General features: G+C 43.2%; 1 protein-coding gene across 1 annotated transcript in view; it reads left to right on the forward strand.

Annotated features, from left to right (window-relative positions):
* Positions 1-24629: 24629 nt before the first annotated feature.
* zdhhc1 (zDHHC palmitoyltransferase 1) overlaps positions 24630-27095 on the forward strand; it is a gene marked incomplete at its 3' end in the record, with an annotated part of 18405 nt that continues 15939 nt past the window's right edge. Inside the window, exons 1-3 of the mRNA XM_084437342.1 lie at positions 24630-24835; positions 25464-25743; positions 26385-26560. Of these exons, the coding sequence (XP_084293468.1) occupies positions 25528-25743; positions 26385-26560 (392 nt within the window). The 5' untranslated portion in view covers positions 24630-24835; positions 25464-25527. The remainder of the gene's footprint in view (positions 24836-25463; positions 25744-26384; positions 26561-27095) is intronic.

Consider the following 27095-nt stretch of genomic DNA (forward strand, 5'->3'; position numbering starts at 1 on the left):
GTTTCCATTTTTAAATATAAGAAATAAGGAAGTGGCTGTATGGAACTGGATTAAATTTATATATGTAGTTGCAACATACACCGTATTAGGATAAATAGGGCGATTCATTCTGTATCCTGTGACAATTAGGGCCAATTGACAAATCATCTATCACAACATTTTACCAATTTATAAAATTGCTAATGCACATGTTTAATTTGTGTGTCAATTGTGTTAATGTTCTGTTTTTGATGTTGATGAATCCTTTTAATGTATTATGTTGTTGGAATTAGCACACAGCTGAGTGAGTGACCTCAATTGGCTGCTTTCATATCAACCAAATTGTATCAAAGGCACATCTGTGGCTTATTCTGGCAGAATCTTGGTTGGAATGTCCTCATAATGTATAACACAAAGGCAGGAATGGTGTCTCATCATGTTTTGGGAATCTACTCTGATGTATTTCACTGAGGCACGTCTTAATAGAATTCAGAACAAATTAGATCAAAGCAAAGTTATTCCATTGAAATTACAAAGAGGCCGTGGGGTGGCTTTTAGATCAAAACTTCTTGCATTCTGTCCAATGATTTAACTCTGTACAGGATGTTTCTCTATACAATTACACAACTTTCGCCATCTGCTTTAACGCTTAGATACTGTACTTACCTCATAAATCCATGGCCCTTTGTTTTGGGGGGGGTTACAAAAATATTTTACCTTTGTTGGGGGGTTACAAAGGTCTTAGTGCCAAGCATTTGAGGCATGGCCTCAATCCAACACCGTAAGAGGATATAGTAGATATATAATATAACCACAATTTAGTTATGGACAAGTAGCACAATACATTCATAATGACTGTACTTACCCACATATAAGAGGTATTGTGCATGAAAAGATTAAGACATGCCCACACACTCTTGTGCACGTACTCACACACATGCACATACATCCTTCAACAATTATATATATATATATATATATATATATATATATATATATATATATATATATATATTACATTTGCTGCACCTTATGGGACAGTGAAAAACATTATGGGGCAGATGTACTAACATGTTAGCGCCCATTTTAGAACAACAAATAATAACCGAACAACTAGATCAGGTCCAGCTTGGCTTATGGGCTGGTTCCGGCTTGTTTCTCTTCAGGACTGGTTAGTAGGATGGAACCAGCCAGTCATGCCATCGAAATAGCTTCTTCTTCATCGTTTGGGTTAGTTCGTGCAGTCCTCTCCCCTCAGGCTCGGTGCCGAGGGGCTATGATATATTTCAGATCTGCAGCTACGTTATGAACCATCCAGACCTCTCAGGTTGTATGGCACAGGCCTGCTTTCTGTCTCCAGAGTTAAAACCAAACATGGAGAGGCAGCGTTCAGTTTTTATGCTCCCCATAAAACTGCAGGTCTGCTGCAACTCTCAGTTCTTTTAAATCAAGACTGAAGACTTTTCTTTTTGCAGCTGCTTTATATTAAATCAAATAATAATTCATTCATACACTGCATTGTAACTTTTATCCCTGTATTTTATTTTCCTGCATTGTCTTCCTCCCTTTGTCTTGATGCTTTTAATGTCTCATGTAAAGCACTTTGGATTGCCTTGTTGCTGAAATGTGCTGTACAAATAAACCTGCCTTGCCTATCCTTTTATCACCCCGAGCCTGGGTGAGGGGGTCACCAGGGCTTTATATCCGGGCACACCTCCAGGACCCACTTCACTGTTTCGTCATCCACGACCGTCAGGCCACGCATTCCGTTGGGTGTCCGGACAGTCCTGGATGACGTGGTCTGCGGTTTGTTCCTCGGCGCCACACAGGATGCTAAGCCCCATCTGTGCGTTGATGAGCGGAAGCGTCCAATGTCGGTCCCGAGATGGTTAAGCCTCACCCATGCCCCTCTGGGTAGGTCCATCCCAGTAGTGGAAGTATTACTTGTTCTTTGCATGTTCAGTCGTTGGGTCCTGTCAATCATCATTGTGTCCTGTCCGTCCACCACCTGGGTTCACCCTGTCATCCAATCACAAGCAGACCGCTCTCCTACAGTAGTTAATGTGTGTTGTCTCATGTTGTAGGGAGGGAGGAGGTGATATTTGGTTTTCTGACAGGCAGGTGGTTCTCCCTCCCTAGGAGCTGACATCTTAGGGAGGATGTAACACTGGAGACCACTAATACATGTGTTTCAACATAAATGTAGAAAAAAATATATGAGTAGAACACATTAAATACAATAGATAAGCCTACATTTCAAGAGGTTTAATCTTGCTTTAGTCTTTAATCTTGCTTTAGCTGGCTTGAGTCGATCTTGGACAGGCCCACTGACAGCTGCTGAAGGATGGTCTTCGCCATCACCTTGTCACCTTGCCATTCCACTCACCTTTCCCTAAGGAAAGACTCCTTAACCTGCAGGGTTTGAACTGAATCCTTGCCCAGGTGATCAGTTCATCCTGTCTCTTCAAGACACAGAGGTAGTTATACACAAAACAAGTCGCTATATTTACCACGCGCACATTACGGCTTGAGGGTGGTAACATGGCCCTCGTGATGAGCCACAAGTTTGCTAGATCCAACGTTAAATGAAGACGCACAGTGTGCGCTTTTTGCCCTCTGGCCAAAGTTGTTTACGGTGCACTCACTAATGTACGTACATCTGCCCCAAAGGATCCAAAGAGGGGAAAATATCTTCTTAACTGTCTACAGTACTGGCTCCTCATGCCATACGGATGATCCGTGTGGTGCTTGTGTTAATAATAATGTTATTAAGGTATCTGGGTGCCATTCTAAACCTCTAAACGGAGCTGTTGACAGCCAAACTCATCCAACATCAAAGGAGGGCCAAAACAACATATTAGACCGATAAGTTCTATTTTCAGAAACGCTTGCTGACCCATTTCCCCAAACTGTCTGGCTTGACAGGATATGATCTTTGATTTACTATAGTCAGAGACTGCTCCCATTGTCTGACTGCCATGGCATACTTATCTCTGCATTCTGTACATTCAGTCAGGGATGTCAAAGCAAGGTTTGTGGGGGCGGGGCTGTGCCATACAGGTGAATACACCCGTGCAGTTTTGGAGATACTCCACAGGGCTGAATAACACACTCCTGTGGCAAAAAACAACAACCTGCATGGAATAAGGATCAAGTCAGGATGAGGGTGCATGGACAGCCGTAACCTTAGGTGAACCCTGCTCTCTTCTGCTCTTTTCCTCTCTCTCTCTCTCTCTCTCTCTCTCTCTCTTTGCAGTGTTGTGACGGCACAGAGAGGAGTCAAATGGGAATCTATCCATTCTGTGACCAGTTCACACCTTGGGCATTCTAGCACTCTCTCTCCAGAGTACAGCAGAGCTTGTGTCCTCAGTGAACCCGGCACTCAGCCAATATACGCTGGGCACAAATATTTACAAGGTGCCAAGATAAATACACAAACAACTCAACACAACTCAACTCAACACACAAAGTCATTCATATGGAGGTCACATGCACATTTCACCAAACCTACTTACTGTAAAAATCAATTTAAATCAAACCCATCCCTCTACCAAATCCCCACACACAAATGCAGACACAAACTCACACATGCACACAAAACTTGTGCGCAAACACACACACACACACACACACACACACATAACTGAGACCAGATGTTTGTGTACTCTGGCATCTCTTCCTCATTGAGCCCTACCATACCATACCCCATACAGCTGGCTGATATTAGCAATCAGTGCTCCTAACAAAAGGACACATTATAACAGAGAAATGGAGGGATAATCTAAGTCTTCGAACCATGGAAATTATATTGATAGCAACATGAGCCAAATACTAATTCTACCTGGAAAGTAATTACAAAATGCAAGAATACATTGAGACACTGATAAGTCACACCATGGAAAATAACACAATTCTAATAATCATTCCACATGGTTTCCATACTTTTTCCTCCAAGCAATTAATTTTATCATGCAACAAATTAACAAATAAAAACCAATTTAGGTGATTAGGAACTTGGCAAATCGAATTATTGGCCATCATCATACACTGCACTGTAACGTTTATTCCTGTATTTTATTTTTCCTGCATTTTGTTTTAAATTTCCTTTTTTTTTTACATTTCATTTTATATGACCTTTTATGTTTTTCTTGCCCTTTGTCTTGATGCTTTTGTCTCATGTAAAGCACTTTGAATTGTCTTGTTGCTGAATTGTGCTCTACAAATAACTTGCCTTGCCTTGATGTTGCTAATAGAAAATTATCTAGTTAAATTACATGGTGGGACGGCGGGCAGCAAATGGTGCATGTTGCTCAATTAAATGCCCTCTCAGGCTTTCATATTATTATAGACTGTAATGATACTGGGCGACATGTTCACATGGATTGCATGAATAGAATATTAGTGCCTTAATAGTAAACAAAAATGTGTAACATGCAACACAACTGTGATATGTAGAATCTGTTCCAAAATCCTTTAGAATAAATCCATACATTTTTTATAGACATTTCATGTGTTAAGCCTGGATTACACGACTGCATTTTTCAGCGTTTTCCCCAAAAAGGACCTGTGTTTGCGCCCAGCTATTACACTACCGGATTCTAAACAAAGCTCGAACCCGGAGGCAGACCGATACGGCCGGAGCTACATTTTGGCGCTCGAAATCGGGAGCTGTGTTCTAGTGTAATAGGCAGATCTGGAGGCTTTTGAGAAAAACTATTGTAATAGGCCTACACTGTAGCGCTGTGTTCACTTAACATCCTAAAAATCAAACAGGTGATTTAAGAGTTAGAGCTATATAGCATTAACCAAATATATCAATTTGTAAATAAGAATAATACCATAAACGTAGGATGAACTTAAACTGCAGGCTATTCAATGTTTAGCCTACAGGTTCCCCCAAAAAAGAAGACACTTCAAATCATAACCCAAACAAGAGTATACACGTCAAATGATAATATTCTTTTGTTCAAAGAAAAGTAACTGGCAAAAAGTTAAAAAGCCTTTATTGACATTATGCCGCTATACGCGTGGGTAGGCTCTTCAGTTTGTGTTCCCAACCAAATAGCTCCTTCATCACACCTGTCTGAACTTCCCAGCTCTCCTGCCCTTTTTTTTTGAATAATATTCTCTATTCAATAATCTAATTCAGTCCAAATGTTCCAATATATAGTCCTTATAATCAGTTAGTTTTAAGTCCTTCATCCATTTCCTTATGTTATAGCTCCTATATTATGACGAGACTCGAATATGACTTATTGAAGGGGTTTACTGTATGTCAGCAATCCTGACAGAAGTTTGTGCTTGTGAATAAATACTAGGGTGTGAATGTTTTTACGAATACGCCCACTGTCTGGTCATGTCCCGCATGTTGTCATGACCATCAAGAGATGAATAGGCCTACTATTTTAGTGAGTTTAGTGTCAAAAATGGCTTTAATTTTTGAGATATCCCTACTGGAGGTAGGACAAAACCTAACAATGTTTTTCCTAATCTCTAAGGTCACCCATATATGAAATAGATTCTTAAAAATCTTTTACTGCAAACATTGTTAAATTTATACATATTGTTATACACCCCAAAACTAAGAAAAGAACCAGAATAGAGCCTGGTCGTATGGGAGTTAAGACATATAAACTAATGTAGATCATTAACACAAGCTCTGAGAGCTTTGAAACTTGACATTCTTGTTGTCAGGAAGTTGCTTTACCTACTAGAAAAAAAACTGCATGTGAAGATCTTGATGTATGTGATATATAGAGACCTATGAACACATACCTAAAATAAGCAAACTTGCTTGGACATCATCATCTCTCTGCTGAGCAAGGGTAAGTATGTGTTGGAGGCCTCTACTGTGGGGTTTGGGATGTTTTTTCATTTTTCCAAACTTTTCTCACAGATGATACAAAGGCTTGGATCCAATGTCTGTAAGACATTCTCTCATTAGCAGGCTCTATTCTGGATCTGTTTTAGTTTTGGGGTGTATAACAATATGTATAAATTGAACAATGTTTGCAGTAAAATATTTTAACCAAGAATCAATTTTATATATGGGAGACCTTAGAAATGAGGAAAAACATTGTTAGGTTTTGTTCTACCTCCGGTAGGGGTATCTCAAAATTTTGGGGGCATTGTCACTAACCTAGTAGGGGCAAACAGGATTTAGGATAGCTTATAGGCCTACAGACAGAGATGTCTGTTTTTGCAAAAGAACCCCTCAAATATGTTGTCAGTTATCGGGAATAATAATCTGAAATCAGATCTGATCAGATCAATAGAAAGAAAGAAAGAAAGAAAGAAAGAAAGAAAGAAAGAAAGAAAGAAAGAAAGAAAGAAAGAAAGAAAGAAAGAAAGAAAGAAAAAGAATAAGGGCCGTGTTTCCAGAACGAGTAAAGAAGCACTTAACTCCAAAGTACTTCTTAACTCCCATACAAAGGGTTGCTTAAGAAGGGTTCCTTAAGAAGGTTCTTTATCGGGAAACCCGGCCTAGGTCAGTATTAGCCTGATAATATAATATTATCGCAGATTGAGATTAGCCTACAATTAGATAGAGATTTGAATAAGAAGGCTATCGTTTTGGATTCTAAATTATTTTAAAAGCAGGGAATGCACACCAGACATGGAACACAATCGGGATGTATTTGCTGGTGACTTTTGGTGTTGGTTGGACGGATGCATTTTAAACTCACAACATTCTAGACTATGCTACTTAAACTAGCTTAAACTCATAAATCACCTGTTTTATATGCTCTTTAATGGTGGTGTGATATGCGTTTTCGGCCGCATTACTGTGATAAGAGATTTAAACTGATGTTTACGTGCTATTTTCGCGCGTTATCACGGATCCTTTTGCCCGTTCAAAAACATACAAAAGAGTGAGGGGAGCCTAAAACCCACGCGTATAGCGGCATATCTCAATAAAGGCTTTTTAACTTTTTGCCAGCTACTTTTCTTTATAGAGAGAATATTATTATTTGAAGGGTCTTCTCTTGTTTGGGCTATGATCTGTGTCCACCTGTAAACATTGAATCCAGTTCAAGTTCATCCTGCTGTACATTATTATCAGCTTGGCTGTTTTTTGCGTGCCTCCTGTAATTCTTATTTTCAAATTGATGTTAACTATAGTATCCACTAAGATACTATATAGCTCAAACTCATAAATCACCTGTTTGATTGTTATGTGAGGTGAACACAGCATTACAGTGTAGGCCTATTCCTTGTTTTAAAGGCCTCTGGATCTGCCTATCACACTAGAACGCAGTTCCGGATTTCGATTGCCAAAACGTACAGTAGCTCTGGCCGTATACCAAGGCCTCCGACTTCGAGGTTCGTTTTGGCTGGGGTAGTGGAATTGCTATGTGCAAACGTACGTCTTTTTTGGTGACAACGCTGAAAAACGCAGTAGTGTCATCCAGGCCTAAACCATGGTTTTCTCACAGTGACAACACGTCTAAAAACAAATGAGTGAGGCACAATGGCTCACAGCTGCTACAGCAGTTGTTCCATAATCTCCATGTTATCTAGTAGGCTACTTCAAGAGGTACTACCATGATCCTCCCTCTTAAGCACCTACATATACACCTATATACTGTATTGTATTGTAGATTGCTATTCTTGCACTTTGCCTTCAGCATTAGAGTATGCACTTAGTCACTTGTTTTAGAAAGGAGATGCACTTGTGAGTTCTGGCAAGCAGTAGTACACTGGGTTTTCATACATTTAATGCAATTATTGTAAGTCGCTTTGGATAAAAGCATTTGCTAAATGACTAATGTAAATGCAATGTAATCTTCAGTAGGGTGAGGCTTGAAGGGGGGGGGGTCCTCTGTTTCTGATTGGTTAAAATTGATGAATTGTACTTGGCATCATGCTGTGGTGTTTTGGCAAGTGCCAACTTTGAGATGGGACAGAGACTAATAACCTGTATCACACGCACACATGCACAAACACACACACACACACACACACACACACACACACACACACATAGGATCATTTTGTGTCCCATGCTAGGTAACAACAAAAAATAAAAACACATTTTCTATTCAATCTCATAAGCACGCATCTCAACATGCGTCAGAGCACACCCACATTGCAATTCAGATCTGAAACCATTATAAGCAAAGTTATTTACAGAAAATAAACTGTTCATCTGAATATGAAGCATGATGTGATTACATTATGTGATTAGTTTGAGAGTTATGAGGAGAGGAGCTACAGGCAAAGGTCTGGCTTCGCCGAACAATTAGTAATAATTATACCTTTTACTTAGATTAATGTGGCTTGGCATCTGGAATCTTTATTAACAATTCCTGTAAAGAAGACTTTATTACAAAGGTCCTGATACCCTTTTTATGGACGGAAACATGGATAATTATACAGTCATGTAGAGAAGGAAGCCTGTCCAAAGAGGACCAAGATCAGAACCAGGTGGTCCAAACGGCCCCCCTCCCTGCCCCGAATTTCAGACCTCAGTCAGTCAGATTTGGGGTAAGCTGCAGGCAGTTATTGGGTAAGCAGGATTCTCAGAGTTTCGTAAGAGTATTGAATATTGTTTACATTTTCATGCTAAGCTACAGTAGACACAGTGATGTGGCTTAGTTTGCCAATTTCATTCAATTTCGAAATCAAAGATGTCTATTTGCCTGGTTAGAAAGGAGATGAGGCTCTTTCTTTCCTCAGTGTCAGTGTGACATGGGTAATATAATAGTTTAAGAGGGAACTTGTTATTCACGAGGCACCATGGTGCATTTGTCATGCAAAATGAGACATGAAATGTTAGATGCTCTGATAAGATGATTAGTCATGTCTATGTAATTATTCCTCAACAAAGCCATAACATACTTATTAGTATAAGCACTGATAATCTAAAGGTTTTCGAGGTGTGCGTTAGCAAATCATCTTTAATAGATATTTAATTAGTGAGCTATATTTGTTGCAGGAAAAGATCTATAATGATTTTACTATGGAATTATGTCAAGATCCTCAATGGAAGTCTCAAGTGCTCTAACAGTCATGCAGTCAAAATAGCCCTTTCAGTCATATTTGGTTTAAATAAAAGGGTCTGAAGGAGGTCGTGGTAGTGAAGTATAAACTCACACTGCCTGAAACCACAGCGCAATGCGTCACATGGCCTCAGGCTGTTCTCTTCAGCTTTGTTTTCCAGGAACATTAAGAAATAGTACATCGCATTTGGGATGTTAGAGTTCCGCCAGTGAGAAGCCAATGTTTTTTATTTTTTGTGACATTTTTGCCAAATATATTTCTTGCATCCTTCCAAGAAAGTGAGCAGGACAGGCACTAGTTCTAACTTTCGTTTATTCTGAGATTTAGCTGACTGTATCATTTTGTAAAATGGAATCATTTCCTTAAATCATTTCCTAAAATGTCTAGTTTGTACCGTACATTTTTCTTCAGTTTCTCGGAGATGCAGCTTAATCATTTAGAAAAATAGAATCATGTCCTTAAATCATTTCTAGTTTGTATATTTGTCTAGATTGTATTGTATATTACACCGTATCACTTATATGTTGCACTGTCCTGTCTTGTTCTTACACTATGTTTCCTGTCATGCACCAACAAGCCTCAACACATTCCTCACACAGTCCTGTAGGCGTAGCATAAAATCTGAATCAGAAAATATGATCTGCACATTTTTAAAGAGATAATGCTTTTGTCAAGCTTTATTACTCTTCATTGCTGTACCAGCTCTATGACTGATATTAGCATAGCAAACTATGACTGATAGTTGCAACTGATGACAGTCATGCTATTATAGAACAGAAAATTAGAAAGGGTGCTCAGAGAACACAGGACTCCGTCTCCGCTGTAACCAAGTTGGAATGGTTCAACTCACCCCTCAGTATAAATATTGCCCACTTGCACCATTGAAGAGTAAGCTTTTCAGTGGCATAACTGGTAGTGGTGTTTATGACAGGTGATCATGTGTGAACACAAATCAGAAGACCTGGGTGTGAGGCCAGTGTGGGCAAGTTGCATGAGGAAGCGATACCTGCTAGATCAGTGTGTGCAGTTGTTGAATGTGTATGTGGATCAAGTAATCAGACAGGTCTCTCTCCCTCTGTCTTTCTCCCTATGATATCAGAGTGCATTTAGTAGGAAAAGGGTACAATAAAACCTCAATAATAGGTAGCTCTTGACACATTTATTATACTACTGTATAAACATAATTTACAAACTATTACAAAACACTAAATACTGTCACTATAAGATATAAGAAAGAACATGATACATGATTAAATACAAAATGGAACTAGAAGGGTGCTTTGAGAGCACAGGCGTCTGCACATTATGCATTTTGTTGGTGTAACTCAGTTGAAATGGTTTTAAAGTCACGCCTCAGTTTATAGTAATAATAATGCAATAGCCTACCACAGGATCCAGGCTAAGAAAATTTAATTTTTCCAATTACTGTGTTTATTTGATTTGTTTCTCATGAATCAGATATTATTATATTTTCTATCTACAGTATCTATCCATCCATCCATCCATCCATCCATCATCCATCCATCCATCCATCCATCCATCCATCCATCCATCCATCCATCCATCCATCCATCCATCATCCATCCATCCATCTAAAGCTTTATTGTAACGAAGAGCCAGCCTTCATTAAATCCATTTTAGTTGGGATTAGAACCCAGGATTGCTGGCTACAAGAACAACACTCTGCCACCTGGCAGCACCTATGGTAAACCTGGCAGGAGACATGAGGATGACGTGAAGGAGATGGTTCAAGTATGGCCAAGTTTTGTTTTCATTTACATTTGTCGCTGCAGGTGGAGGCAATAATTTCATCCTTTGAAAGAAGCAGGACCTTTTTGATAGACTTTCAGATACAGTATCTGTATTGTTTTGAGACATTTAAAGATATGGATCATCTATCAATTTGCCAAGGCATGTTGAGTGCTCTGTGGCAGATTCAAGTTTCTGAAGGTCAAAGGTGATAAAGGTGAAGCAATAACTCATGAGAGTTGCAACGGTTACATCATCAGGAAACATTTATGGGATAAATACCAACTATTTCAGAGTCTTAATATCAATTTTAGTGAACTCCGCCAAGAAAGGTAGTTCATGTTGCTATGGAGTTTCAAAGCAACAAACAATGAGCCCTAGCAACCAAAACTAACACTTAACCTAGCTACCTTTGCTGTGCAACTGCCAGATGCAACAGTGGTGACAATAAACCAGAGTGATAGGCTACAGGATAGATAGAACTCAAAATTGACATTGAATGTTTACATTTTTCTTGAGGAGAAAGAGTTCATGTAACCAACAGACGGTTACGCAATGGAACTAACGTTTTTACAGGCAGTAATAATTGGCGCTTTAATATTTCATATAGAAAGGTAAAGAGGCTTTGTCCATGGTACTGTATATCGTGAATATACAACGGCTCTTAACCAATCAGATTGTGACGTGGGAACTACCCGTTGTATAAAGTGAGGTAAACGTACACCAGCTGAAACCAAAGCATAGTGTATTTACTCACCAAAAATGGCACTTGGCCATACTTTTTACCCCTGTCCTTGTATGGCCTCCAGTCAAGGCTCCCAGCAATAAGCCCAGCTGTGTAGCCTTGTGCTTGGGAAAGAGAAATGCCTTGAAGACAAAGGTCACTGGCCTGGGAGGGGGGACAATCCAAGATAACAGCATACTGAGAAATGATTGTGGATGCTCTGCCCCAAATGTGGCACGGAGTTTTGTTATATAACGCAATAATTTAATCATGGAAGCTACGGTATAGTACAGTAGCTTTCTTGTCTTTCTGTCTTCCTCTGGTAATGTAGAGTTTCCATGTTCAAATGTGTGTGATTATGTACAGGGAACCTGGCTTATGTTATGGGACCGTGAGCTGTAGGACAGAAACATTAGGCTATTATAACCACAACAGAACTTGTTGTGTACAGTTACACACTAGAGTTGATTTAACCTGGGCCCTGTACTACGAAGCTAGTTCAACAAATCCAGGATAACTTTTCACTAGCTCGCTCGAGTAAACCAAACAACCGCAATCACAGATAAACGGTACCACGACAGTGGCTATCCACTCGTTAAGTCTACACAGCTGGTCCAATCTAGCTATGAGTGCGTTCTTGGTAAAACGGGAGGTATTTGCACGAAATGACCAATCGCATACCTTAGTATAGGTATTTGGACACTGCCATGCTCAAAGCTCCGCCCACCGCATTTTACACAAGTAGAGCAATATTATAGAAATATGAACTATATTATCCAGTCACAACACAGTCGCTGCTGTTAAAGGCAGGAATGAAATTTGACATAATATATGTTTATGCTGTGTAAAGCAATTGTATCCTATGCCTACTGTATATCTTATTCTTTCAGCTGCAACCCCATGAGCATTGCAAGGGATGCTTAAATAAAGCAAGTCTATAATTTATTTAATTAGTTTCAGGTTGAAGCAGAAAGTGATGTGATGTTTAGAACTCAATATTAAGATACAAAATATTAAGATGGAAAAAGTGAAGCTCAAGGTGAAAATTAGCCTAGGAAATATTTGTATGTCATTTATTGTCAGGCATGGGTGCTATAACAATTCAACTATGTAAATGTAGGCTACTTATCTTTGTTCCTACAGTAGGAACGGGAAGCTAGTCTAATAAATCGTTAACTTGAAAACGGATTAAAGAAATGTAGGCTACTTGGTTCTCTGCATCACCCACAGCCTAGCGTACATGAAACTGTAGCCTATAAAACGCAAGTGCATACTGTACTGTCGCTTACAGTCTGCAGGACTTTAAACACACAAGTTCGGGCAAAATCAGATGACAAAGCCATTCTGCAATCTGTAGGCTACCTTTCATATGATATCAGAAAAAGCCCAAGAGGGGTTTGTTGGTCTGTAAAAGAACCTCTCACTATTCACGCAATGAGATTATTTTTAAATTCGGACACTGAAGTTCCATATGGGATCTTAACATCCAATGCCAATTTTCAAGTGAATTGATCAGTCAAGGGGCAGTGCTTCATACGTTTTGAACCGTAATCTGGAACTTAACCTGCCCCGAAGCAGGTTAGCTCGGCAGCATAAATTACCATGGCGATATAGCACGGTGAAAAGTGATCCACCTTCGTGATACGGATAAACCGGGCTTGAACCTGAAGTTATTGCGCTAACCCCGTAATCCTGTTTCGTAGTACAGGGCCCTGCTCTGGCAAAGCCTGTGCACACACTCCATCGCATGCATTCCATCGTTCGCCCGCTGCCATGCCACAATCTCACATGTACATATCCTTTTCCTGACAGTATTATGTGTCCTCTCTGTTTCTTCCCATGGCTGCCTCTGTTGCTGAATAATCAAATTACACACCACAAGCATTCAATTCAAAACAGACTGAGACAAAATGTACAGTACATCCCACAGCGGGCGAGTGTGCTCACTCAGTTGGGGCCTCTAGGCGCAGGAAGTAAAGCGATGGTGGGCGGGCGACAATAAGGGCGTTGATTACCGTAGCCGTCTCTTTTCATAGGGCCCCCGCTGTGTGGCTATTGTGACAACAGGCTTTTTAAGAGTGGCACAGTGGGACACGAAGGGTGGTGTAGAGCGGTGATAAACTACACCGGAACAGAGACAAAACCAGCATTGTTTCCCCTGGCTGGCAGAATCGTGTCAGCTTTGTAACGGATGTCTACCCAGGGAGAACACCACTCATGTGTGAGACATGGGAGGGGATATGGATGCATTGGAGTATACAGGGTACACAGCGTACAGAGCATACAGCAGTCTGTTTTCCGTAGTGAGGATTTGTGGCCTTCTATTGACAGTTAAAACAAACATTAAAGAATAAGTTGGTTTTTGTTAAGACATAGTAAAACAACTGAACTAGCATCAATTAGCTATTTCTAGGTAGTTTTATATTATACTACTGTAGGTCATTGACAAGGAGTTGTTAACTCATCACAGCATTGTTTGAAATACAATAATGTAGAACAGACTAGAATTGCGTCCAAGATAAATACTTTGTGATCCCTTAGCCAGATCCATCCAACTATTGATGTATTATTCCGCTGTCAAGTATCTATACATAATCACATTAGTAATACAATCCTAACAGTCGTCAAACCACCATCTATGAAACGTATCCATGAAGCGTATGTTGACATATCACTTCCTCCTCCTCCTGTTGCTTGACAGGTGGGATCCAAGATGGCCCCTTGATCTCTAACAGTGTGAATAATCCCCCGAAACTGAGGAGAGCGAACACTCAACCCAAAAAGACCTGTGAGGGGTGTTACTGTAGAACAGTACTCTGATCCTGGCCCTCGCCAAACCCTGGAAAAGTCTGTCGAAGCATTTTAAGTTCCCCACTGTAATCAAACGGGAACATCCTGCGGGCAAGCCACAGAGGACCGTAGAACTAAGCCCAGGATTTGTGGTACTCCGTGCTTTTCCATTAGCCCTCTATGGCTTAAAAGGGAACACTTATTGAATGGGTGTACATGTACACGGACCCCAGAGCCAACCTGCATGTTTCCACTTCCAGATCCTATCAAGCAGAACAACTGGCATTCTGTATGGTAGCATTTGCAGGAGAGATCTGAATGTATCTAAACTCAGAATGTAGAACTGTGGACTGGACTGTACACCTCCATTCCTACATCTGATAAAAGGGGGCAAGATCCTGATTCCTGTCAACAATTTGACAGAATCGTGCTAGCTAAGCAAAAAGTGAGCGTTAACCCTTCTCTGCATTTCTTGGAAGCGTTCCATCTTGTTCTCTAGAGGCCCACTCACACACAAACCACAAAGCGGACTTCAAAGGAATGAGAGAATGCCAAGTCGTCATTTAATCATTGCATTACTGCAATCATGGGTGATTTCCAACGCTTTTTAAAGCAATACATAGCGTTTTCTCTGGTTTTCTCAGAACTGCGCCCCCACAGGCTCTGCGAGTAAGTGCAGTGTTGTACTGTCGTAACTTTATCAGATTGTCTTTTTCTTTTTCTGGTTTTCTCACCTTCGCCATGATATCATTGAGCTAAAAAACGCATGATATCCATAGACGCCGGAATAGTTAGCTACTACTGTGTTGTTTAAGCACAATGTTGCGCATGTGCACTTCGACTGAATGCTAAGTTTTAAAAGGTAATAAATGTCAATGTATTATCTTTCTGAGTAGATTGTTTGGACGATTCAGCTTACTTTTAGTAAATCGAATTGGAGAATTAGCACCAGACATGTTTGTAAAGGTCCAAATATCACGATGTATTGCTTTAAGGGTGCTCAAGCACCTCTAAATTTCATCTGAGCACCCCTAAAACTAGATTTTATTAATATTTTTTTATTTTCTGAAATCATTTTAGGTATTCCAGGCGTGTCCGGCTGGGAGGAGGCCGCAGGGCAGACCCAGAACCAGGTGGCAGGACTACATCTCCGCACTGGCCTGGGAGCGGCTAAAGATTCCCTAGGCAGAGCTGGTTGATGCTGCTAGGGAAAGGGATGTCTGGGGACCCCTGCTGGAACTGCTGCCTCCGCGACCCGACCCCGGATAAGTGGACAACGATGGATGGATGGATGGATGGATGGATGGATGGATGGATGGATGGATGGATGGATGGATGGATGGATGGATGGATGGATGGATGGATGGATGGATGGATGGATGGATGGATGGATGGATGGATGGATGGATGGATGGATGGATGGATGGATGGATGGATGGATGGATGGATGGATGGATGGATGGATGGATGGATGGATGGATGGATGGAGTAGCGACACTTTTTTCCTGTTTCTACTTCCTGTAGGCCTAATCAGCATCTCCCTATAACCCTTGGAGTGTGGTTATTTTTCTACACATGATAACATTGACCCCGTTTACACCCTGCATTAAAATGCATCTCGTATCGAGATTGTATCTAGATAATGATTGAGCCTGATTACATTTACACCTGGCATTAATATGCGTTTCGATTATCTTCAACCCGATCCGTTTGAGATCCGATCGACTCTGTCCAACTGACAATCGAACGCCACATCCTGTTTGTGCTTTAATATTTGGATGGATGGATGGATGGATGGATGGATGGATGGATGGATGGATGGATGGATGGATGGATGGATGGATGGATGGATGGATGGATGGATGGATGGATGGATGGATGGATGGATGGATGGATGGATGGATGGATGGATGGATGGATGGATGGATGGATGGATGGATGGATGGATGGATGGATGGATGGATGGATGGATGGATGGATGGATGGATGGAGCCAGAGTAGCGACACTTCTTTCCTGTTTCTACTTCCTGTAGGCCTAATCAGCATCTCCCTATAACCCTTGGAGTGTGGTTATTTTTCTACACATGATAACATTGACCCCGTTTACACCCTGCATTAAAATGCATCTCGTATCGAGATTGTATCTAGATAATGATTGAGCCTGATTACATTTACACCTGGCATTAATATGCGTTTCGATTATCTTCAACCCGATCCGTTTGAGATCCGATCGACTCTGTCCAACTGACAATCGAACGCCACATCCTGTTTGTGCTTTAATATTTTCGTCTGACCAAATTGAGAGTAGACACTTTTGTCTCGTCTGGACTCCAACCTTGACCAGGATATATTTTAATGCTTTCTTGCTAGCTGCCATGGAAGCCTGCTCCTTGCTGGTCTGGAACCGGCGCGTTCCAACGGCTACGTATTTCCACCCACGCTGTTGATATGTGTATTAAAAACGCATTTCCATTGACACTTATATTAAATGTGGTCGAAATGTGTCCCTGACCACCTCCGGATCGCAATCCGTCCTCAAAACGTTTTGGCCGCATTTACACCTGTACTTTCATGTGGTTTAGCATGATCAGATTGCAATCTGATCACTAAAAACGCATTTTAATGCCAGGTGTAAACGGGGTCATTGTCATTGTCAAAACAAACCAAAGTCTTCTTAAGCTCAACTCCTAAAACATGTTCAGCGTGTGCATGGGAGACAGGAGAAGGCACTGAGTACACGGGCATAACTTTGCAAGTGTAACCGAGTGAAACTGGGTTCTCGTGAGTCCTCGAGTAGGTAGCGAGTTGTTGGTTAAACTCACTCCCCAGTGTAAATACGTCCACCCCCGCCAATGAAGAGCTAGCTTCTCAGTGGCTCCGCTGGTTAAACAAGTGAGGGAGGGAGAGGTTGCGCGCCTGTGTGTTGGACTTGGAGCCAGACGGCCATCGCTCGAATCCTACAATCACATTCAGGGCTTTAAAATGATGTTCCGTGTTTGTGTACATGGAAACATCCTCACATTCTTTCACTCCAACCTTTTTGTGCGTGGCTGGTCAGCCGTGCAGCTAGTATAGCGTTTGTCGGTTTATCACTCTCTTACTGCCTCCCTCCCTCCCTCCCTCTGTCACTCCCGACAATGTTGGCCTGCATCTCTCTGTTGGCACCACAAGAGGCAGTAGTCCCAGCACACCAAAATCAAGAAAGACACCAAAATCAACCCGCCGATCTCCACTGCACAAGTAGAGTAGTGGTCAGAGCATTGGACTCCCACCCAGAAGACCGGGGTTGAAGACCTGGTGGGGATGACTTCATGAGACTATACCCCAAACCTCCACATGTTCATCCTTTCACTCCAGCCTTTACCCCTTGTCTTATAGGTCCGATCCTGTCCCAACCCCAACCCTTATTCTAACCCCAAGCCTTATTCTAACCCCAACCCACACTAGGGACCTAAATTCCACACGTAGAGTAGTGGTCAGAGCATTGGACTCCCACGCAGGACATTCTCAGAGATTACCGTCTATGCTGAGCAAAACTCCTCTAGTCTATATGTAGCTAAACAAACACTGTTGATTACGTTTTAATCAGGGGCGGCTGTAGCTCAGTTGGTAGAGCGGGTCGTTCAACGATCGAAGGGTCAGCGGTTCGAATTCCAGCTCCGACTGTCCACATGTCGAAGTGTCCTTGAGCAAGACACCTAACCCCAAATTGCTCCCAATGAGCAGGTTAGCACCTTGCATGGCAGCTACCGCCATTGGTGTGTGAATGTGTGTGTGAATGGGTGAATGAGAGGCCATTGTAAAGCGCTTTGAGTGCCGCTAAGGTGGAAAAGCGCTATATAAGTGCAGTCCATTTACCATTTACCATTTATACATCCAGTGGACTTCCATCTCCCCCTTAATGAAACAAGCCAGCCACGCACATAAGCCAGGCTGGACCAGGCCTGTTTTTTTCATAACAGGACCCGAGTGAAGGGGAGATTTAGATGTATTTATTTGCTGGAGGAGGGTTATTTATTTATTTGGAGGGGGGTCATGATTCGGCCACACAATATGTTGCACTGTGTGTGTGAGCGGCGACACGGCACATAGCACACACACATACAATTTTCAGGAGTTGCTGGTGGAAATTGTTCCCTGCATTTCTTCCATCCAAGCTGTCCTCCTCCAAGGGCAGCCAGGAGCAGTAGGCAGCCATCTTTCATGGTTCCTGGGGACCAAGTGCTCAGTCCAGTCCAAGTGCTCAGTCCAGGTCCTGGTCAGGGACCGGACTGAAGAGCATTGTTCTTCTGCATGTCTTTCGTATTGGGTTCTTTGGGAAGAAACCCTTGCGAACAAAGGGATAACATGCAAACTTGCGAGCAATTTGGCTGTTCAGTGTCATGCTCAAGGACACTTCGGCACAATGCCAGGAGCTGGGATCGATCTGGGGACCTTGCGATCGCCAGCCGGCCGCTCTACCTCCAGAGCTACATGTCGGGTGTCTTCTTTTGGTGAAATACTCCCCAATGACTCACATCCGCAAACACACATCTAGGAATTGGTGGGTGCCACCTACACAATGCGTCATCATGCTTGGTTTCGGGAACTCCCTCCCTCATTGAAATGTGTTCCTCTGTTATTGCTAAGTGTCGTTATAACTCAGCTGAGCTCATTATAACTCATCAGGAGAACACAAACAGTTTATTTGTGCAAGTGCAGAAGATGAACACTACAGCATGCCCTACCCAAACAGGCTCACTGCTGGAATTGCTGCCAAAGGTGCTTCTACCTGGTCGGCTATTAACTCTGGAGAGGTGGGGAATACTTATGAAATCAGTTCTATTTTTCACTTTGACATTATAGAGTACTTTGTGTGTATCTGTGACAAAAATCATTAAATCCATTATGATTCCATGTTATAAAAATATAAAAAGGTCAAAGGGGGGGGGGTGGACACTTTTCACTTCATACTACTACTACTACTACTACTACCACTACTATAAGCCTTATTCTGCTTGACTCCACACATCTGGCATAGCTGAAATAGTGTACTGTTTTGAGGAAGGGAAAGTTCACGATGAGAGTTTAAAAAGGAACTGTGCACTCCAACTGTTACTGTGATGTAATCCTGGCATGAGTATTACAGGCACCAACTGGTGAATAGAGAACCTTCGGGCTGTAATGTGTTTCTCTGCAGGAGCCAGATGTCCCTGTTTTGAGATGGCATTGTGTCCCTTTGCTCCATTTTGTTTGTCTGCGCATAGTGGTTCGACCTCCAGCTGTGTCCTCTTCCAAATCCACTTTGTGTGACAACTGGTTAATTAAACACAATTCCAAAACACAATTGAACCCTAACCCTCGCTACATTATGTTGTCTGCTCATCACCTCAGACAAGACCATGGAAAAGTCTGTCTACCATTGGGAAACACCGCTTGATAACAAGACACAACGTCCTTAGCCCACTACCCCCCACTGTGTTCACTTCCCAAAACAAAGAGGCTGCTGAAAAACAGGGTCATTGTGTGTAGTGGTTCCCGGGTCGGTCAGGAACATCCTGGCCAGAGCTGGCACGGACAGACAAGGTCTTCCCTGGGCTGCCCTGGATGCTGCCAGTAAACAGCTTCCCCTGGTGTGACGGACTGCATGGCCACTCTGAGCAACGGGACCTTCTCTTCAATCCCAGAGGGGGACTCTGTGGGCGCCCGGGCGGGGGCGGGCTCTCTAAAAGAGGCGCGACTTAAAAGGGTCTGGCTCTGCCAAAGAAGGGTCTGGCCCTGTCGGGATCCCATCACTGTGAGAAAGGGTCCACTCATGTGTTTATTTGTCAGTATTGCAACCAGCTGGAAGTGCAGCTGGTGAACAGCTGGGAATCTTGTTGTATTTCATGTTGTATGAATGAATGAATTAATTAATTTTTTATTTAAGTGTCATGCCTACTGTCGGCCCATCCCATATGGGATTATAAGACACCTTTACGACTTACTTTTTTTTTCTGTACATAAGTCATCTATTTACATGCAAAATATGTTTCCAGTGTCGCTGGTCAAGCTCAAATGAACAAAAAGGAGATTAATAAATTAATTAATTAATACGATATATAGATTTTTTATTTAAACTTTACTTGGTCAGACCAAATTACATGACCAACCAAATTAATACAGTAGCAAGCTGGATGTTGTCACTGTTCATGTTGTACTGAAACCATCCTCTATAAGGCTTGTTGGCAGCTCTGCCAAGGGAGCTCGCTCTCTTGGTCTTGCTAGCTAGCTCTCTTTGTGGATTTTCTGTGGAGTCCCTGGGATGTTACAGTACGATTACTATTATCATAGTGAGAAATCTGACCAAATTTCAGGACAGAACAAGACAGATTAATCTATTGAACAGCCAGGAAGCATGTTTACAAATCGGCTGTTAACGTTAGTCCTGCCCCAAGGGCTAGGGCTAAGGGGGGGGTATTGGGATTGGGCCTAAGCTCATGTGATCAGTAGCCAGCCTACTGTACAGCTACTGTAGGTGAGACCAAATTCATATCACCCCTAGGCTTTAGGCTTCTACAAGGCTGTTGGAAACCTAGTTGGCCATCGTAGCACACTATGGTACTGTAAGCAGGTGATAAGGGAGGAGTCCACTATGAGGAGAATCCCCAGCTAGCAGCCTTAGACTCACTTCTATGTGGAATAGGTGGTTAGATCGAAAGCCCAGCTGTCACGTTCAATTGCTGAATGTGTCATACTGTATGGTAGGGCTGCACGATTATGACAAAACATAATAATTACGATTATTTGCTTCAAAATGGTAATTGCGATTAATAATTGTGATTCATATTTAATATATAATATTAATATATAATAATCAAAAATGCTCCCAAATCACGGACGTTGATTCCTTTCTTGTTACTAACTCACTGACTCGTCATTGAGCTCATTTTTTCACTACTCACGGCTGCAGGTACAGGTGACACTTGTCTTGACCTACTGCTATCTATCTTCTCAGTCTACGTACAGCGCACTTAGCGGGAACGCATGTGATTGGTCAGACAGCATAAACGCCTGTGATTCGTCTGTGTAGTCCTAGCACTCTCAATTCAAAGCAAAATTATTAATCACATTAATTGCGGCCTTTTGCGATTAGTTAAGGTCACCAGGTCAAGCTGGGGGGGAGACGTAGAGATTGGGAGAGACTTGACCCCAACACTAGCTCATAACATCCAGGGTCACCGGGTCAAGCTGGGGGGGAGAAGTAGAGATGGGGAGAGACTTGACCCCAACACTAGCTCATAACATCCAGGGTCACCGGGTCAAGCTGGTGGGGAGACGTAGAGATGGGGAGAGACTGCAAACGTGGGGAGAGACCTCAAACGTGGAAGGCTTATACTGCATGTTACCTCTGGTGAACCCAACAGCAGCTCTCTGCAAACATCCAAAGAACAAACTAAGATGTAAATATTTTGTATCTGACAGCGTGTCCAATGTGTGGGTGTTTGACTATCTTACTTTGTACATCTGTGTCTTTATTTGACTCTGTGTGTGTGTGTGTGTGTGTGTGTGTGTGTGTGTGTGTGTGTGTGTGTGTGTGTGTGTGTGTGTGTGTGTGTGTGTGTGTGTGTGTGCGAAGGAGAGGGGGAGAGAAGGATAAAGAGAGGGTATGTGTGTCTGACTGTGTGTGTGTGTGTGTGTGTGTGTGTGTGTGTGTGTGTGTGTGTGTGTGTGTGTGTGTGTGTGTGTGTGTGTGTGTGTCAGTGTGTGTGCTCATGTGTGTGTTCCTCTGCCAAAGGAAAGTTCCCTTCTATTGGTGAGTCCAAATGTTACAACAGGGAGTGGAAGGCACTTGATTGCTTCCCAAACACACACATGTACGCACACACACACACACACACACACACACACATACTGAATCCTTTACAACTCAAACAGCTTGCACAACCCCTGCAAAGGCATGGAAATAGCACACATTGTTCAAAGCACTGTGGGATACAAGCCGGCCATGTCACTGAGTTTAACCAGAGTTGAGTGCACAGCACACACATGCTGCAATGTCCAAATTACACAACAGCTCACATTCAAATATACCACACACATACACAACAGACATCACACTTAATTTATTAGTGTCCGGTCCAAGGATAATCCTTGCATTTTCTCCTACTGGCCTTAACTGACCTGCTTTGACTGCTGACGTGCGCCAAATCTCTGTCCTTGCTCTGGGTCCTGAGAGAGCCATGGTGAAGATGGACTGGTCCCAGGTGCCCTGATAAGGTGGGGGGGGGGGTTGCTGCGTTCGCTAAGGAGAGATCAGCCAGCTAGCCTGTCTGCGTTTTCACTGGAGGAGGCACTTTTTATGCAATCCTCCAGATGTCTGTGAGGTCCACTATAGGGGGCTAAGACCCCGTCTCTGTCCCTCAGGATGCCACCCTCTCTGTGCCGCCATGGCTGGGCTGAGGGGCTGGGGCTCAGGGGGGGGGGGGGGGGGGCATGGGGAGAGGGGTGGGTGGTGGTGGTCGGTGCTTGGTCCGGTCCACTCTTCTCCCCTGCACCTCTTCCCCCGTGGACGTGTGACAGAGTACAAACATCCAGGGGGCCCCACAACGGATGATTTATGAGTTGGGGGGGGGGGGGGGTGTCATTGTTTGAGTTTTTTTTTTATTGGGCAATTTTCAGTGGTGGGAACGGTATTTGGCTTCGGGGTGATTGACTGGTTCTACGAGGGGAGGGAGTGCGTCTGGAGTCCCTCACAGCCGGTGAGCCAAGGTACAAACGATGGCTACAGCAAGTAAACAAATACTTTCCTGCAAGTCTTGGGATATTCGTTCTTTCTGCAACGGCTGCTTGAATTGCAATCTGGGCTTACGTCTGTATGCTGTTAGCAGTCACCCCACAGAACGTGGTAGGAAGCAAAGAAATGTGTCCTGACTGAAAACACGTGCACCATGCCAGACTGCTGCGGTCTGCAGTCATTGGAAATATAATTATTTTTAAAAAGGAATGTACTTTTTTGGAGACCTTTCACACCTCTTTAAAGATGAACGGGACTACAAAGCACATTTCTGTTCTTCCATATAGTGTGTCCCGCATGTGTTATACAAGGGTTGTAAAAGCATTTACAAGGTTTAATACATCAAGCCAATACTGTCTACTACAACACTCCCGTAGAGGTGGAGTTCAACCTCAAGTCCAATAGACTATGGTCTGTGTGTGTGTGTGTGTGCGCACGCATGCGTGTGTATTTGGAGCCTGTACATTACATACATTCCAATGCAGCTGTCGACTACACTACAGAAAACCAATTCTCTCTCCCTCTCTCTCTCTCTGACACATACATGCACACGCACACGCACACGCACATGCACACGCACACGCACACACACACACACGCACACACACACACACACACACACACACACACACACACACACACACACACACAGGGTTAAGAGATGCAATATGCTTTTATGCTTCAGCTCAGAAAGTGCTGACTGAATACACTGACTTGATTCGATACCATACAATAATAAATCCAACAGAATAATGCTTATATAGTATGAGAACCCAACATATTAATAGGGAACCAAACACACTTACCTGGTTGGCTGGATACTACCAGGGAGTGCAAATGGATGTCTAAATGGGCTAGGTTTTTAGGTTACAATGCCACTTGGTGGTGAACATGTGTAAGTACTACTGCCAGTGATATGGGGCAACATGCTCATTGGATGCTGATCTTAGATCAGTTTGTGTCATTAACCACTAATGTTACTGGTGGTTGGTCATAGGAAAACTACTGATTCTAGATCCGTGCTATAATATTAAGCCAGACCCTATTGGGGACCATTAGGAATGGGTGCTGGGTCGTTACCAGGGGAACAGCGTAGCTAAGGGCTGGGACAGCGCAGTGGCAGTACTAGCGAATGGGATTTTCAACTTTAGCCTAGCTAGCTAACTAAACATGCCGCTTCGTGCAACTGTGATAGGTGAACTCATAATATATGATTTGGAATGTGAGGTTAACTGGGCGTTTCGCGTCTTTCTCCAGGCAACGTAGGCCTAGATCGATGCTTTGCTTGTTCTAATAATAAGCTAGCTATCTTATAACGTAGGCTTGTCGGGCTAGCTAGAGAGCTAGACTAGCACTACGTTCATTACCAGCAATGTCATGTGACGCTAGCTTACTTTGCATAGTGAACAAACATAATTATGTATTACACCGAGTCGCCTAATCAAGGTTATTCAACAAATCAGGTTTGTTGCCTAGCTTGCTAGCTAGCTAGCGTTACAAGCTACGTTAGCAAATGTCAGCACGTTCCTCTGGTTAAGGCTTTGCCTCTTGCTTGCTCAGTCAGAGGTGAGGGTTTACTGAATGGCTGCCTTTGTAACGCTACTCAGCAGCAAGTAGCCGCGGTGGGACCTTACTACGAGTTGTTGTCAACTATGGCTCAATTTTGTGGGGAAGTAGCAACATGAATACAACAATGGTCCTGGAGATAACGTTAGCGGACACCCGTGGAAAGCCGTTACCCCGCACCTGCGCTGTTGTGATCAGATTGTAAAATATGCTCCAGACAAGAGCACCGCCGCATCACACCCCTGGACAGGTTCATCCGCGCTGAAAAGGTGTGTAACATTGGCAATATCAATCGAAACATGTAACACCTTAGTATGAAGCGTTGATAGCATCTGCAACCGTGCAGCTGACTAGCTAACGGTAGCCTATCTGAGAGTGACTATCCCAAATTACGAGATGCGCGTTGTTCTCTAACGTTATGCATTCATGCATAATAGATTTTAAAATGTGTAGGCTATTCTATTTTTTTACAGTCCTTTGTAGTCATTGAGGCACTCCTACTGCAGCTACTTTAATGCGTAGCCTACGGGCTCCAAAAGTACTGGCACTATGCATCTCTGATTCAACATGCCAATGCTGTACAGTACCTGACCAAAATGTTCAATTTTGCTCTCATCTGACTAAAGCACCTTCTTCCAGTCATAATTTAAATGAGGTTTGGCAAACTACAAGTGCTTCCTTCTGTCTTGTGGTCAGAAACTCTCTCTCTCTCTCTCTCTCTCTATATATATATATATATATATATATATATTTGTGGCTTGCCTGTCAGGTGTGCCAGTAATTTTGGAGCGAGCGTTATAATTAGCCATAATAACACATCCTGTTTGTCATCTCAAAATGTAATTGTTTGGAAAGGGGATTGGTATGCATGCTAATGCTCTTGCCCTCCCTATGTAGCTAGCTAACATTGAGCAGACAGTGCACTGCTTGGCTCATTTGGCAGAAGGCGACCCCTCCCCCTATGGATGTGTGCAGCAAGAACCCCAACCGCACGGCCCCCGTGAGCGAGGGTGGCCCCCGGGCCGACCTGCCCCTGTGCTCCCGAACCAATGGCTGGAGCTGGCCTCCTCACCCCTTCCAGCTGCTGGCCTGGCTCCTCTACCTCTACTTTGCTGTCACAGGCTTCGGAGTGTTCATCCCCCTGCTCCCCTCCCACTGGATACCAGCTGGCTACATTGTATCCTTTACATCATTAAATGTACATTGTAGCGCGACACGTCAATGGAATGTAGTAGTAGCAGTAGCAGTAGTAGTAGAAGTAGTAGTACTGTAGTAGTAGTAGTAGTGGTAGTAGTAGCAGTAGTAGTAGCAGTAGTAGTAGTAGCAGTAGTAGCAGTAGCAGTAGTACTGTAGTAGTAGTGGTGGTGGTGGTGGTAGTGGTGGTAGTAGTAGTAGTAGTGGTAGTGGTAGTAGTAGTAGTAGCAATAGTAGTAGTAGTAGTAGTGGTGGTAGTGGTGGTGGTAGTAGTGGTAGTGGTAGTGGTAGTAGTAGTAGTAGCGGTAGTAGTAGTAGCAGTAGTAGTAGTAGTAGTAGTAGTAGTAGTAGTACTACTTCATCTCTTTGGTTCTATTCCAGCCGATAGTCAGGGATTGGGTTAAACCAACTCGTTGAAGTGATGTGACCCTCTAATCTCACTGACTGGTGATGTGCCCCTCTAATCTCACTGACTGGTATTTTGTATGTGAGGGCAAGAGAACGAAGAAAGAAAGGACTGTGTGTGTGTGCATGCGTGTGTGTGTGTGTGGGTGTGTGTTTGTCAGTACAGCACATAAGTCACTACATTTTCACAGAACAACTGGTCCTTAACCCAGTCCCCAGTGCACGGGCATCATGTTTGTGTGCCACCTGTTTGTCCACCTGATGGCGGTCTCCATCGACCCCGCCGACTACAGCGTGCGGGCCAAGAGCTACAAGGGCCCCGTCCCGGTCTTTGACCGCACCAAACACGCCCACGTCATCGAGAACTGCCACTGCTACCTCTGTGAAGTGGACGTGTGAGTCCGGTTGTCAAAGACAACCTCTCATTAGACAAACAACAGGGAACCACATTTAAGATACATTGCATTAGGTGCGGTTAGTCTCTTCTGCAGGGTGAATCAGGGGGACATGCCTTCAGGCTGAGACCCCAATGGGGAGGAGAGGGGAGGTAAGTCCCAATGATTGTCACACACCTGAGTGTGTGAAATTTGTTCTCTGCATTCGACCCATCCCCTGGGGGAGCGGTGAGCAGCAGCGGTGCCGCGCTCGGGAATCATTTGGTGATGTAGCCCCCCAATTCCAACCCTTGATGCTGAGTGCCAAGCAGGGAGGCAATGGGTCCCATTTTTATAGTCTTTGGTCTGACTCGGCCGGGGATCGAACTCACAACCTCACAACCAACTTTCAACCGCGGTTGAAATCTATCAATTTGAACCGCTCAGGATAATTCCTAACCGCGACAGCCCTACTGGGTGAGGTCGTGTGGGCGAGGAGAGAAGCAGGCGAGAAGAGGAGGCAGATAGCAGGGGATAAAAAAGAGATGGATGGATG

The sequence above is a fragment of the Borostomias antarcticus genome, assembly GCF_949987555.1.
Source record: "Borostomias antarcticus genome assembly, chromosome: 4".
NCBI lineage: Eukaryota > Metazoa > Chordata > Actinopteri > Stomiiformes > Stomiidae > Borostomias > Borostomias antarcticus.